This window comes from Heterocephalus glaber, unplaced genomic scaffold (genome assembly GCF_053883595.1).
Source record: "Heterocephalus glaber isolate CG9 unplaced genomic scaffold, H.glaber_assembly_v1.0 deba00001429, whole genome shotgun sequence".
Lineage (NCBI taxonomy): Eukaryota > Metazoa > Chordata > Mammalia > Rodentia > Bathyergidae > Heterocephalus > Heterocephalus glaber.
In genome coordinates, this window is record NW_028258294.1 from 27,585,664 (window position 1) to 27,601,317 (window position 15,654).

The window sequence follows — 15,654 nt, forward strand, 5'->3', positions numbered from 1 at the left end:
GGGATGTAGTTTAGCAACACTATACCTGCCTGGCAGGCTCAAGGTCCTGAGTTTGATCCCCGGTACCGAGAGGAAAAAAAAGAAAGAGTATTTCATTAGAAGTAATACATGGAGGGGCTAGGGATTTAGCTCAGTGGTTCTGCCACCTGCCCTGCAAGCGCAAGGACCTGAGTTCGATCCCCGGTAGCTAAAAAAAAAAAAAGAAGTAATACATGGAGTGCACGGTGCCACCGTCTGCCTCACAAGCACAAGGTCCCGAGTTCGATCCCTGGTACCAAAAAAAAAAAAAGAACAAAGAATGTGAATGGAATAAAATTATCAAGGCAGAGTGTGACCTGTGATAAGCCTACAGAGACAGATCACAGAAGGGTCTTATAACAAGGTACAGAGTCTGGATTTTCAAGGAGTCATAGCAGGGAGTAATCCATCTGTTGAGTAAAGAATGAACTATAGGGGTGGGAAGAAGCAAAAGGAGGCAACTACAGATGCCCCCAAATTTCCAATGGAATTACAGTACATCCCAATAAACCCAACATAAGTAAAAAATGCACTTACTACACACAACCTACAAACATTAGATTAGCCACACAGTACATGCAGAGTATCAGTTGTTTACCCTTGTGATCAGATTGTGGCTGAGATGTGCAGCTTGCTGTCAATACTAGGCAGCACATGAGAGTACTGTACTGAGTTTGCTAGCCTGGGAAAACATCAAAATTCAAAACGTAAAGTACAATTTCTACTGACTATATATCATTTTTCAGCATTGTAAAGTCAACAAATTCTAAACTGAATGTCTATAGTTAGAAAGCTACAACCGTAACATAAAAAAGGTTGTGGGAGGCCAGGGATTTAGCTCAGTGGTTCTGCCACCTGCCTTGCAAGCACAAGGTCCCAAGTTCAATCCCTGGTACCAAAAAGAAAGAAAGAACAAAAAGCCTACATAGTATATGTTGTACCAATTTTAGGGGGCCAGGGATCTAGAGCTCAGTGGTTCCGCCGCCTGCCTCAAAAGCAGAAGGACTGAGTTCGATCCCCGGTACCAAAAAGAAAGAAAGTAAAAAGGTTGTGGGGTTTACATTAAGGCAGTAGTAGTAGGGATGAAAGAAGGAGAACAGATTTGGAATATATGTAGACTCTCTACATGTTACTAATGGATTAGATATGGGAAGGAGGAGGAAAGGATTCAAAAATATCTTCTAGGACTCAGGATGCAGCCAACTGGTACTGTGCTTGCCTAGCTAGCATGTGGGAGACCTTGAATTCAATCTCAGAAGGAAAAAAAGAAAATAAAAATTCTAGGCTTGGGTGGTAGATGGTGACAAAACTAAATGACAGGCATATTTTAAGGAGAGTTTTAGGCATGTTAAATTTAAAATGCCTGTTTGAAATTCAAGTAGGAAAACCACAAACAGATATACTTACAGGTAAATATATACAGAAACTATCTACATCTATTTTTCACAAAACCCCAGCCAGGGACTTAGCTCACTGGTTCCACCACCTGCCTCACAGGCGCGATGTCCCAAGTTCAATCCTCGGTACCAAAAAAAAAAAAGAAAAAAAACAAACAAACAAAAAACTGTACTTATTTATCCATACATCTCCAGAGTTTCATGGAACAGATGTTGGTAGGGAGAGAAATGACAAAAGCCAGTACCATCACTATTAAAAGCCTTGAAGCATACATCCCCATATTGTCCAACTAGTGAATTCTCAGGCATCCTTTAAAACCTAATTCAAGGTCCAGGGATTTAGCTCAGTGGTTCCAGCATCTGCCTCGAAAGCACAAGGTCCCGGAGTTTGATACTCGGTATCCACCCACCCCTGCCAAAAAAAAAAAGAACAGTAAAACCTAATTCAGACATCATCTTCCCTGATTACCCTAAATTAATCCTTTTCTGCTCACCATTACTTGGGTGATTTGTGGGTGCTTATATTTTTCCATTTAAAACTGTACAGTTAATTATTTGTTACACAGAAAGAGACCACACTGCATTCACACTGGTCTTAAACATTAATACTGTGACTTACAATGTGCCTGATATAATCAGGTAACATGTCAACTAAATTGAATTCATTAAATTCACAAAGATTAGTCAGGTGCAAAAGATAAGACAAATAAAAACAAAATATTACTAGATGAGAATTAAGACTCCCAATTTCGGGCTGGGGATTTAGCTCAGTGGCACTCCACCTGCCCGGCAAGCACAAGGTCCTAAGTTTGATGCCCAGTACCAAAAAAAAAAAGACTTCCAATTTCATAACTAGGTGTGGTGGCACATGCCAATCCCAGCTCTCAGGAGGATGAAGCAGAAGGATCTCCACGAGTTTGAGGCCAGCCTGAATTACAGAGCGAGACTCTGTTATCAAAAGACAAAAAACCTGGGCCGGGGAATTAGCTCAATGGTTCCACCGCCTGCCTCACAAGCGCAAGGTCCCAAGTTCAATCCCTGGTACCAAAAAGAAAAAAAAAAAGACTTCCAATTTCAGGGGTGGAAAACAAAACATAAAAATAATCAAATTCTTTCCCTCTTGCCTCTGAACTAACAGGTTTACTGTGCTAGAAGAAAAAGTTCTTGTAGTCAGTCAGAAAAAATAACAAGAGTTGAGTTAAAAGTGCCTACATTATTTGTTCTCAATTGCTAGCATTATGACTATATATCCATAAAGATGTGCATAAAAAATGCTGTTTTGTGTCTCTCACCAAATAACGTATCATTTATACTATAAAAGTTCTAGAAGGAGGGTACACAGAAGACAGGTACTCACCAGTAGACAGTGGGCAAAGTCTGGACCTCCCACCAGGCCAGTGAAATCTCCCAGCTGCTCAGCAAGAGCTAACAACACCTCATCTTCATCATAAATTGTATCTGGAAATGACAACAACTGGGTACTCATCAATAAGGACAAGTGGCCCTGAGCTGGACATTCACACAAAAGTTGGAACAGACTCAGCAAGCAGACAGTAAGATGGCGCAGTCCCAATCCTAACAGCATTTTCTTCCTTCTCATGCAGCAGTCTTCCTGAATCTGTCTTACAGAATTAGAAATTCATGCTCCCATATCAATTACTTTCCAGTTTGCTAACTGGTTAATGTTCGAATAACATCCAGGTGTAACTTTTTTCCTTTTTCTTTTTTTTGGTACCAGGGATCGAACTCTGGACCTTGCACTTTCGAGGTGGGCTTTGAAACCAATGGGCTAAATCCCTGGCACCAGCTGTAACATTATTATACGCTGTTCTGTTTCTTTTGCACAAAAAGCACCAGCCTCAGTTCAGTATTTAATGATACTCCAAACAAAGACACTTACCTGTAAGGAATGGCAGCAGTTCCATTCGGGTCCTTTCTACTCCAAGTGCTAGAGCAATTGTTGACAACTTTTTTATACTGTTGAGACGGAGCTTTTAAAAAAAAATAAAGTGGGAAGAACAACAAAGTAAAGAAAGGGTTGCAATTCAGACCAAAAGACAAAAGGGGCAAACAAAATAACAAATATGGCAATAAAAACCAGGCGAGGTAACACTCACTAGCCAGAGGAGAATTTCCAAGGAAAAACACCGAGGAGCTTAGAACAGAAATGAATGAATGACAATACCCAGGAATAAGATAATTTTTAAAAAAAAATAACTGTGGCAGTAGTGAAGCAGGTGAAATGGCTGAATATAACTCCTGTCTCTTTAAAGAAAAGTTCAACCACAGCTGACAGACAGAGTCGTCTAGGTTAATCAGCCATCTCACCCTTTCTACCTAACAAGCCCAGCCAGTTTCCAAGCCGGAAAGAAGGCAGGCGGTTGCATTTCCAAGGGCTTCCCCGGCTTCCTGAGAGGCGCAGGCCGCTTCAGCCGCTCGCGGCGAGACCACCGCACCGCCCGGAAGGGGTAGAGGCGGGAAACCGGTTCTCCGAAACCGCCCTGGGCAGCCGGGTGCCGCGCCCACGCCTCAGGGCCCCTGGTAAGGGGTGCCTGAGAGGTCTAGGGGAGAGTAAGGGCTGGCCACCACAACCCTCTAGGGTCCTTCCAGCCTCACCCTCACATTTCTGCTCCAAATCCCGTTCTTTCAATTCCTGGGCCTCGCCCACAAGGCAGGGCCGGCCTTCCCCCTTTCCCACCACGCGTCCCCTGGGCCTGCCTCGGCTCCTCAGCCTCAGTCCAGTACTGTACCTGCACGTCCTCATTGCGGAGCTCGTCGATTAAAACCGCAATCGGATACAATGAATCGTCTGCATCTCGCCCCGCTGACCCCGGGCCGCTCCCGGGCCCCGCCGCACCCGCCATGTTCTTCCTCTTCTGGGGAGTGGCCGCCTGCTGCCCCGCGCCCGGGACCCGCCCCCGGGACCCGCCCCGGGACCCGCCCCACGCGCAGGCTGGCTTGGGTGAGGCCGGCACGCCGGCTCTGTGGAGGTGGGGGAACTGACCTTTGCCTTGCTGATAGAGGCTCCCACCTGACTTACATTCCAGGAGTTGTAGATCTGAACTCCAGAAGAAGGGTGGGCTGAGAAAGCGAATGGAACCCCTACGACCTTTCCCCAGCCGAAAGAAACAGGGGCAGGGACTCATCCTACTAGTTGTGGTTTTAAGGAATCAAGAGACCTGAGCCATCCGTGCTGTGATCTTACAGGACTCAGACAGGTCAGAAAGGGTGCCCAAGGCCAAGAGGAAAAAGGCTTTAGCACCTCCCCCAACTTCTTCCTGGCTCTGAGCCACTGGGTCTGAGGCCCTAATTCCTCCACTGGGCCTCAAGCCTACACCGAACCCCTCCACCTCTTCCTTCGGCCTCTTTGCCAGAATCGTGGTTAGCTGCTGCTCCCAAAGACAAATAACGCGGGCGGTGAGAGAAAATGAGAACAGTGCTGTCCAAATTCCCAGTCAATATTTTTTCTATGCAAGCTGTTTAAAACATGCTGCTGTCTTGTTTTTGTGTTTCTTTTCAGTTTGGTACTGGAATGGTGCCTTCTGTTGTATTTTCTTCCTTCCATTTTGTAGCTCTTTAGCATGCAAGAAGTAAAACAATCAAGCAAAACTAGGACAAGCTTTAATCCTTCCAAGTTGGGTGGGATGGCTACTTTGCTTGTTACAAGAAAGCCTAAACTGGCCTCCCTAGACTCCCAAGAGTCCTTAAAGGCAGCAGGAGGAGGAGATAGGGTGGGAGTTCTTTCTTACAAAAGGGATTGGGGGCCGGGCATTTAGCTCAGTGGTTCGGCCACCCGCCTCGCAGGGTCCTGAGTTCGATCTCCGGTACCAAAAACAAAAGTGAATGGGAAGTTTTCACTTACCAAAAGGGCACCACAAAACAATTAGAATGTTTATGTTTGTTGTGAACTGGAATTTAAGCAATTTAGCATTCTAACTGCATATGATGACCACAAGTTCTGAAATGATACTTTTTATAGGTCTGATTATTAAAACTATAAAATTATTCATAAATGCAGCAGGGCATGGTGGCGCACATCTGTAATCCCTGCACTCTGGTAGGTTGAGGCAGAAGGATCTTAAGTTCGAGCCTAGCTTGGTCAATTTAGCAATTCAGCAAGACTGTCTAGAAAAAAAGGTGTAGGAGACTAGGATTGAGCTACAGCTCAATCCAGAGGCCCTGGATTCAATCCCCCAGAACTGCAAAGAAAAAATTAATATTAATAAATGCAATTTAGGAGACAAACTTTTTTAAAGCATAGGACTCCAGGAAGTTAAACAGAGTACATAAAACTTTTGATAGTGGTGAAAGTTTGGGAACCAATAGACCTGAACAGTTTTTCTCAAATCAGATCCATGAATGTGTTCTCCAGGGTTTTATTTTTATAATACTTTTAGATTTGCATAAACATAGTCTGTGCTATTGGGATAACTATTTTATAAATCAGTATTGCCCCATGATTTCAGCACCTACATTTGAATGTGTTTCATTGCTGCTTCTATTGTTCTGGGATAATGAGAAAAAATAGGTGGATTTAAAATGAAAAAGATGCTTTCATATGGAAAAATAGGAACAAAATCTTTGTAAATAGGGAGGAAAGGAGGGGTTGAAGGGAGGGCTGGGCAAGGTTGAAAAATAAGAACCAAGAGAGACTATGTAAAGGTGCAAATTTCCAATGATGAATGTCATTATATTGTATACCTAAAATGTACCAATGATTAGAATGAATAATCGATAATGTAAAATAGGAAGAAAAGGTCCAATGGGGTAGGGGTAGTGGGAGGGGCAGGGGAAAGGAAAGAAGGGAAAGGAAAAATGCTGAGAAATGGAAAAAATGGAAATAAAGTCTTTGTAAATAGGGAAGGGTAGAGGGCGTGAAGGAAGGGCTAGGAATGGGGAAAAAATAAGAACCAAGTTGCATTATGTAAAGGAACAATTGCCAATGAGAAATGTAACTGTGTTGTATACCTACAATGTACCAATAAAAGAATTTAATTTAAAAAAATAGCAAAAAAAAGATGCTTTCATGCACAAAGTGAAAGCCAACTGCTATCATGGGACTTCATTTTCAGGAGTGCTAAAAGAAGTGAGAAAATTGGGCTGGGGATTTAGCTCAGTGGTTTCACTGCCTGCTGTGCAAGTGCAAGGACCCTAGTTCAATCCCCGGTACCAAAAAAAAAAAAAAAGAGAGAGAGAGAAGTGAGAAAATTAAGATATCATAGGCATGTTCAAAAGAAACTGAGATTTCAGCAGCCCATACCATAGTCACAATACAAGGGATGGCATGCCTGTTATCCCAGCATTCAGGAGGCTGAGGCAGGAGGATCACCACAAATTCAAAGATAGACTGGGATACATGGTGAGTTAAAGCCCAGCCTGCACTACAAAGTGAGACCTTGCCCTTAAAAAAGAAAATTCAATATGAGGATGTTTTAGTTTTAACAAAAACCATCATTTGTCCAAAAAAATCATTTGTCATGTTAAATTACCGTAATATTAATTTGAATAATATTAGTCTTGTGGTTTTATCTGCATTTGATTTGTACATCTGTTTTGGGGTTTTAGCTGTATAAGAACTATAAATAAAATAACAGGGGCTGGGGGTAGTATAGTTTAGTGGTAGAGCACTTGCCTAGCATGTGTAAGGTCCTGGGTTTAATCACCAGCACCACAAAAAGAAGAAACAAAAAAGAAAATCACTGAAATACTAGAATAAGTAAATGGAAAAAAAGAAAAAAGAACATTATACTCCTGCTTTATATTTGTAAAATTAACATTGGAGTAAGAATAATTTGAGAGTTTTAAGGATTTTTTTCCATTAAAAATAGATCCATATACTGCTCAAATTTGAGAGACAGAGAACAAGGAGGTTTTTAAATTAGTACTTTACTAGTTAGAAGATCAGAGGAGATCCTACTAGCATGGAAAGGACAAATCTGTTCCCTTATACTTTATGTAAAAAGTCTTCAGAAATGAAAAAGGAAGCACAGAGAGAAGCAGATGAACTCAGTTCCACCTATGTATATATCATAATCTATTCACTCAGGTTTAGAAGAGGCTTGATATGCTAACAAAACTAGCACACCGACGATAAGCTATTTTGTTAAAAGTCAGATATGATTTGCTTCCCCAAGCACAATGAATTGGAGGCCTAAGGAGTAATTATGATTAAATATGAAATCACAAGCTGAGAAAACAGGGCTCAGAAAATTGCCTGGTTTGAGAGTCATCAATGCTGGACTTTAGTTCCCATCTTAGTCACTGACTCATGGTGACCTACCTCTCCCTAGGTCGCAGTCGCACTGTCTACCCCCTCAGTCCCAGCAAAATACAGCTAATCACCTCTGGTTCCTGCTCTAGTTACTATGATGCTGTGAGAATGAAACAGGTAATAAACATGGAGATGCCAATAAATCCTTCAATAGAGTGATTAAAACAGACTGTAATAGAAAGAAGCTATTTAAAAAACTGGGCCAAGTTGTAAGGCAGTCTTTTGAGGAGTGTGGTTTGCTGATTATGTGAATCACCCAAGATGTCTCTTAAAAATGCAGATTCCTGGGGCTGGAGGTGTAGCTCAATGGTAGAACATGTGTTTAGTATGCATGGATTCTATCTCCAGCACCAACAAATTAAAAAATGCAGATTCTTGGCCTTTACTCAGACCTACTGAATCATAGTCCCCAAGAATGGAGCCAGACATGTTATAGTCTCCCCAATGATTTAATGTGCATGACATTTGAAAGTCTTTGATTTAAAAGGTTCATCTGTAAAAACAATTTCCATGTCAATAAACATCTGCTAACATCTGTAATTAAGCATCTGCTCAGATAGAATCTAAATTTAGTCTTTGAAGGCAACCTCTGTCCAGCAAAAGCAAATGACAGCTTTAGCTGGGTATCAAGCAGTCCTGTGCCTATCCTTTGTGGGTTTTGCCAGATTAAAAAGATGATCCCATTCCTGGTACCAAAAAAAAAACCAAAAAGCAAAAAGATGATCCCTCTTTTGCTGGATTCCTGGAAGTTCCCCAAGCACAACCAATACACTGCTGTGGCACTCAGCTATTTCCACATCCTTCTCTCCTCTCTATTGCTCCCTCTGGTCTCCTCTTCACTTCCCACCCACACCACAAAGATACAAATGACTGGTGAGCGCCAGAGGCAACTGCTGAGATCAAAGGATTAAACGCAGGCCTCAGGAGACAAGAACTGCTCACCACAAAAGCACAGAGTTCTGCCACAAGTGGTAGTGTACCTATAATCCCAGCACTCAGGAGGCTGAGCCAGGAGGATCATTACAAGTTCAAGACCAGCCTGGGGTATATAGTGGGTTCAAGGCCACCCTGAACAGTGAGACCATCTATAAATAAATAAATAAATAAAGTAAGTAAGTAAGTACAGAGTTCTGACACCTATATACAGTTCACTGATTCAGTGAATCAAGGGAAGACGGGATTAGACTTGCCCAGTTCCTGTAAGACAAAGTATCAAGAATATGGGAAAGCACAAGAATGTGGAATCAAAGCCATTAACTCTTGTGCTTAAAACAGCTTTAATTGTCACAACAGAAAAGGACAAATCCTGGAATCCTATCATCCTCTCTCTTGCTCTTAGGTACAGAGATTGACAAAAGAGGCACTCATGCAAATGCTAATCTGATCCACGGAGTCACCCACTGGGAGAGAAGGTCAAGTGCAGAACTGTAAGTGGTTCTCCCAAACTCGTCCCATTTAAAGGCCCACCGAGAGAGTGGTGGATGGCCCAGTCCGTGTGAGGAAAACTTGTGGCACACAGAGGTGTTTTCCACCTTCAATCCTCCCTTGGGACCTGCAGAGGACTGGTTGTAGGACCATCCCACCAATACCAAACTCCAAGGATACCCAAGTCACTGCTATAAAATGGCACCATATTTGCAAATAACCCATGTACATACTCTTGTATACTTTAAATCTTCTCTAGATTATTTATAATACCTAATGCTATGTAAACTTTCTCCTCTTCTTCCCCCTCCCCCTCCTCCTCTTCCTCCTCCTCCTCTTCTTCTTCCTCTTCCTCTCTGGTTTTTTGAGACAGGGTCTTGCTGTGTAGTTCAGGCTGGCCCTGAATTCACTATGCCACCCAGGCTGGCCTTGAACTTTCAGCAATCTTCCTGCCTCAGCTTCCTGAGTGCTGGGATTACAGGTGTGCACCACCACACCTGGCAGTATAGATACTTTTTCATGGTAAATTAAATCCGTGGATGCAGAATCTGTGTGTAAGGAGGAACAACAAACTGTATCATCTTTTAGCACGATGACCTTAGTAAACTGATTCCAGGTCTGTATTAAATCCTTTGCAAAGTAGTGATTATCACTATGACATTAATGATAAATTTACGTTTATACAATGTCATCATTCAGTAAAGCTCACATATCTTCCCCTAATTTCACCTCATATTTTTGCTTTCTTTCTCTCTTTGTTTTGCTTATTTATTTGTTTATACTTTGGTGATACTGGGGGAGTCCTCAAATATTATTGTCAATAGTAACTATCTACTGAGGAAGTAGAAGGAGGTAAGAAAACATTCCAATCAATTGAGTTTTGGCAACAGGGAGGACCAGCCTAAAAGAATGAAAGGGGTACATGACTTAGGAGATCTGCTTCATGTCTTCCAGATTTTTTCTGCCAGGTGTGGTGGGTGGTGCATGCCTGTAATCCCAGCACTCAAGAGGCTGAGGCAGGAGGATCACTGTGAGGTCGAGGCCAGCCTGAACTACAAAGGGAGACCCTGCCTCAAAAAACAAAAAAAAAAGAAAGATTTTTTTCTTTTCTCTCTTTCTTTCTTTCAGGACAAAGCCTCATACTGAGCTACATCTCCAGCCTTTTAAAAAAAAAATTTGCAATGGTCTAAGTTGCCCAGGTTGGCTTCAAACTTGCGAACCTCCTGCCTCAGCCTCTGGAGTAGCTGTGATTACAGCAGTGTATCACCACACCAAGTTTAGATTTTTTTCCCTTGGTAAAATAGTTCTGCCTCTCAGAGCTGTGAGGAATAAGATCATAATGTGAAGTGCTTTGTTAATGGAAAGTACTACACAAATGTTAGAAGCTGTATCATTTATTACTAAGAGTTCATTGAGTCCAGTGATCAAGACATACAGAAAGAGTGTGAAAGCCCCCAGTTCCCTGAGAACAGCAGTCAGAATTAGTATTTCCTTTATCCATTAGGCTAGATTTAAGCTATAGCAAACTAGTTCAAACAAGAATACTTGACCTTTATTCAAGTATTGTCCTCTGAGTCCTGTGATAGGTTTTAATGTTCTCAAGACAGAACTCCTGGTTATCTTGCTAGATTCTATACACAGCTTAACAAAAAAACCTTGGTTATAGTGGTAAATGAAAAGGCAGAGTAAACAATGTTATTGAAGTTGCAGATGTAATTTAAGTTACAAATGTTAGAAATAATAAATGGGTAATTTAATGGATATTAAAAAGTATCTTAAGGGCTGGAGGTGTAGCTCAGTGAAAGGGCACTTGCTTAGCATATGCAAGGCTCTGGGTTACAGCCTTTACACACCACACACACACACACACACACACACACACATACACACACACAGAAAGAAGAGAAAAAAGGAGGGAAGGCAAGAAAAAAAAAACTTTAAAAAATTTTAAAGTCAGAGACAGAACAGTATACATAATATCCTACTATCTGTATAAAACAGAATTCACTCATATGCAAAAAAAAATATATATATATATATACACATACATACATATATACACATACATATACATGCCTCTAAAAGAACACATACAACTAATAAGATTGGTTGATTATGACTGGGTAACCAGGTAACTGGGAAACAGACATGGAAAAGAGATTTTTCAATGTGTAGTATTCATACTTTGTTTTTTTACTACATAGCAAACTCCAAATTTGATTCAATGTCACCTATTTTTCCATGAATGCCCTTTTTCTCTTGTAGGACATAACCAGGGTACCACATTGCCTCTAGGCTTTTTGGATTTCAAATCATTCATAACGATTATCACTTACTGAAACAAACAATCCTTGGCTGTTAGTTACTGCACTGCAGAATGTACCCCCACCCCCACCCCAGCTGCTCTTGCCTTGTGGCATCCATAGGCATGTATGTGTAACAGGCTTCTCCTGCCCAGCTCTTCCCTATCCAGCCCTGCTACGTCCACAGGGTAGAGTCCCGATTTCCTTCCTTTCTCTTATTTTTGTAAGCCTCTTATCATCCTGTCTTGTACCAGACCCAGCCAACATAAGTAGTAGCATCCAGCAGCTGGACACACTGGCTCCAGCTAGACAGGTTTGGTTTTATAAAAGCAGGGCTTAACGTATTCCTGCTCCTTTGACAGCTTCTACTTGTAGTCTCCCAGGAAGATGGTAGTCTTTCCCACTTCCTTGTCTGATCTGCCCTGTGGAAGTATTAGGAGGAAAGTCACAGGAGTTAAGAAAGGACTCATGCCAAGATCCTGTGTGTGCTGTTCATATCATGGCATAAAGCCAGCTAAGTCTGTAATCAGAAACCAAATTTCCCCTAATTTCTAGGACTTTAGGAAATCAGCTCCCTTGCTGATCTCACTCTGTGATTAAAATTAGCTGGGGCTCACTGTTCTAGAAAAGCCCCTACCAAGACTGAATATACAATCTGTACACTGTGTCTTCTTAGGACAACCTTCAGGTGGTTAAAGGAAGTGGATTAAGAAAATGATAAACGAAACAACCTGACTAGATCCCTTTCTCTCTGTTCACCTAATCCTTCCAGGTTCTTCTATCACAACATCTAGAAAGGAGGTCAAGGACTGTGGACTTCAAAGAGGTCACAATGGGTTGGGGGTGTAGTTCAGTAATAGAGCACTGGTCTAGCACATGTGAGGACCTGGGTTAGAGCCACAGAACCACAAAAGAAAAACAAGCCAGGCATGGTGTCACACTCCTGTAATCCCAGCATTCAGGAAGCTGAGCCAGGAGGATCGCTGTGAATCTGAGGCCAGCCTGGGCTACATAGTGAGTTCAAGGCCAGTTTGAACTGTGCAGTAAGACCCTGTCTCAAAAAAAAGCAAAACAAAAACCAACAAAGAGGTCCTGAAATAGAGAATATAAAGTCATAGTTAAACCGAGAGCCTCTGGAACCAGGCTTTTGGTGTTTTGTTTGTTTGGATGCTACAGATGGAACCCAGGGCTTTGAGCATGCCAGGCAAGCACTCTACCACTGAGCTGTACTCCTAGCCCCTAGACTACTTAGGTTTAAATCCTATGTCTGTAACTTTCTACTGAAGCTGTCTTGGGCAAAACAGATAACATCTCAGCATGTTTCTCCATCTATAAAAAGAGGTTAATAGTCACCACCTCATAAGGTTGTTGTCAGGAATATATGAGAAAAAGCAGCTTAAAACACTCCTGACATAAAGCAATTTTTTTTTCTTTTGTAGTCCTAGGGATCAAATCTACAGACTCATACATGGTGGCAAAGCACTCTACCACTGAGCTGCATCCCCATCCCACTATTTAGCAAACATTGGCTGTTATTGTATTATTTCTTCACACAACAAATCTGAGCCTAGAGGGTGTATCTATAAAAAAAAAAAACCAGGCATAGTGGCTCAGGCCACTATGAATCTCAGCACTCTGAAAAGCTGAGGCAGGGGGATGACAAGTTCAAGTCTATCCTGGGCAACTTAGCGACTTAGACTCTGTCTCCAAAAAAAGGGGGAATGGGAAGGGAATATAACTCAATGCAAAGGTCCCGGGTTGAATCTTTACACCACCAAAATAAATAAATAAAATAACAAAAACCACACAAATAAAACACTACCCCCAATCCATATAATCTCCATGTTTCTAAGATTAAGCACAAAAGAGGGTATCAGGTGTCATACACTTGAAGAAGGGAATCCACATTCTGTATTTGACAGAGTTGAAGTTGACCCTGTTCCTCAAGGCCCAAGTATGCCTAGGCAGTGATCCTACATTTTTTAGATGCAAATTTTACTTCCTTTGGCAAATGTTTGCACCTCACCACATGGCCTAGGCATGGGACTAATGGAAGGTATTCAAAGGCTTTTCATTTCACAGGGCTCAGGGCTTGCTAAATGCCATTACCTTCCATTGAGCTACTGTTCTGTAGATGATGTGTTGGCACCCAAATGAGAGACTCCTGAACATTCTTGTATCCTTTGGGTTGCCTTTGACAGCATCAATAAGTTAGCAGTGGTAAAATTAGGAATGTGTATGTAATATGGCTTGCTCATATATGAAAACTTGGAAATAGGTAAGTGACTAATAATTGTCTCTAAAAGTAGCTGCTTCCCCCTCAACCCAGCATGTCAATTACAGTATAACCTCCAAACATAATATCATGGCAAATAGAACTGAAATTAATAGAGAAGTGTCAACTTCTAGACTATCAATCAGGGAACCACTGTTGTGATGGGCAGTTCATCCTCTAATAAACTATGACCTGGTTTTTGGGGGGGGGGGGTTGTCTGTTTGCTTTTGTTTTGTTTGCTTTTTTGTTGTTGTTTTTTGAGACAAGGTCTCACTGTATAGTTCAGGCTTCTCTTGAATTCGCTATGTAGTCTAAGCTGGTCTGGAACTCATGGTGATTCTCCTGCTTCAGTCTCCCAAGTGGTGGGATTACATGTGTGTGTACCACCACACCCAGCTTTATGATCTGGTTTTCTCCAAGAAATGTTTCAACTATAGCACAAGAGTGTCATGTAGGAATATAGATTTTTTTAAAATGGATTTCAACTTACACTGGAACAACACCAAGAATACAGCGAATACTGTCTTTATGTCAAGTTTCAGAAGGAGCTCTGAAATTTTTCATAGGAGTAGGATGCCCTCTGCTGGACACAGGGGAGCTTCTGTGACAGCACTGCAGGCCACGGCGCCTGAAGCTGTCAGACAGTAGTATAGCAAAAGCAAAACAAACATGACAGCAAATTTAAATTCTGGTGCTACTTTTTAGAATATCCAGTCATCATAAACTGTGAGAACACAAATACAGAAAAAGGCCCAAAGAAAAGGGGGAAAGCTGAGTTAGAAAGATTGTTTTACAAATGTAGCACTGAAAAACCAGCCTCTTTTCTTCCGTATCTCTACCAATGTTTCACTGGCAAGAAGAGAATGGGAACATGTTAAACATGTTTTAGGAAATACCAGGGAAGTTTAGAGACATACTGCCAAGAGGGAGACAAGAAAGAGGGAAACCAACTTCTGAGTGCTGCATGCTCTTTCTTTGTTGAGTAACTGAACACATTTCAGGTCATTTCTCTGAAAATGAAATTAACCTTTGCTCTCATCTGAGAATGGTGGCAGCAGCTGCAGAGAAGCTCTCTTTGCAGATCAGTGGCAAAATAACAAGGCCAAGCTAGGGCCTTCACTGTGTTTGTCTTGAACAGAGCTGAGCATGTTTTTTTAAAAAAACTATATATACATTTAAAAAACTATATATCAGGGGAAAGGAAAGAAGGGAAAGGAAAAATGATGAGAAATGGAAAAAATGGAAATAAAGTCTTTGTAAATAGGGAAGGGTGGAGGGCGTGGAGGGCTAGGAATGAGGAAAAAATAAGAACCAAGATGCATTATGTAAAGGTACAATTCCCAATGAGAAATGTAATTGTGTTGTATACCTAAAATGTACCAATAAAAGAATTTAATTTAAAAAAAAACTATATAAAGCTGGCTCTCCTAGTGTGTCTTGAGCAGGAAAGAAGGCTTAACACCCACACACCTTGCATTATCCTACTCCAGACAGCCACAGGTCTTACCTGAGTAGGCCAAGCAGTGCCAAGTGGTAGGGCTGAAGGGCAGGCTTTTTTTTTTTTTGGTACCAGGGATTGAACTTGGGACCTTGTGCTTGCAAGGCAGGTGGCACCACTGAACTATATAGGCTGTCTTCTTGAACGTAGTCTTCTTGAATGTAGGCCCTGCCTGCTCAAACTGTTTCCTCCCACCTAATAATAAAACACCACATGGGTCTGAAGTTGGCAAAATGATAGTCATTTCTTTTTTTTTTTCTAGATGTGATATCATTCAATGTACTGAGAGGAGAGGGTCAATGGGACGAGAACTGTAGTGAATTATTAACATCCATTAGCTTTTTTTTTTTTTTTTGGTACCAGGGATCGAACTTGGGTCTTTGCACTTGCGTAGCAGGCGGTGAAACCACTGAGCTAAATCCCCAGCCCAACATCCATTAGCTTTTTCAGTGCCATATTAGTTAGTT

At 41.7% G+C, this 15,654-nt stretch overlaps 2 protein-coding genes across 13 annotated transcripts in view; both read right to left on the bottom strand.

Annotated features, from left to right (window-relative positions):
• Positions 1–15,610, bottom strand: part of Ppp2r1b (protein phosphatase 2 scaffold subunit Abeta) — a 38,710-nt gene extending 23,100 nt beyond the window's left edge. For 4 of the 10 annotated variants that reach the window (XM_087212186.1, XM_087212185.1, XM_087212187.1 and 1 more), the window contains exons 1-3: positions 4,166–4,320; positions 3,316–3,406; positions 2,773–2,873 (exon numbers count right to left, since the gene is read on the bottom strand). In XM_087212186.1, coding sequence (XP_087068312.1) covers positions 2,773–2,873; positions 3,316–3,406; positions 4,166–4,279 — 306 coding nt within the window. In that variant the 5' untranslated portion in view covers positions 4,280–4,320. Of the gene's footprint in view, positions 1–1,660; positions 1,828–2,772; positions 2,880–3,315; positions 3,407–3,532; positions 4,109–4,165; positions 4,321–4,419; positions 4,497–15,196 lie in introns of those variants that run through there. The other 6 variants (XR_015451560.1, XM_087212183.1, XM_087212182.1 and 3 more) reach the window with 4 other exon arrangements.
• The window catches only part of Alg9 (ALG9 alpha-1,2-mannosyltransferase), a 116,478-nt gene continuing 105,280 nt past the window's right edge, over positions 4,457–15,654 (bottom strand). For 2 of the 3 annotated variants that reach the window (XR_002386832.2, XM_021237890.2), the window contains one exon: positions 4,457–4,473. The gene's annotated coding sequence lies outside the window, so the exon portion shown is untranslated. The remainder of the gene's footprint in view (positions 4,474–15,654) is intronic. The other variant, XM_004856543.4, reaches the window with a different exon arrangement.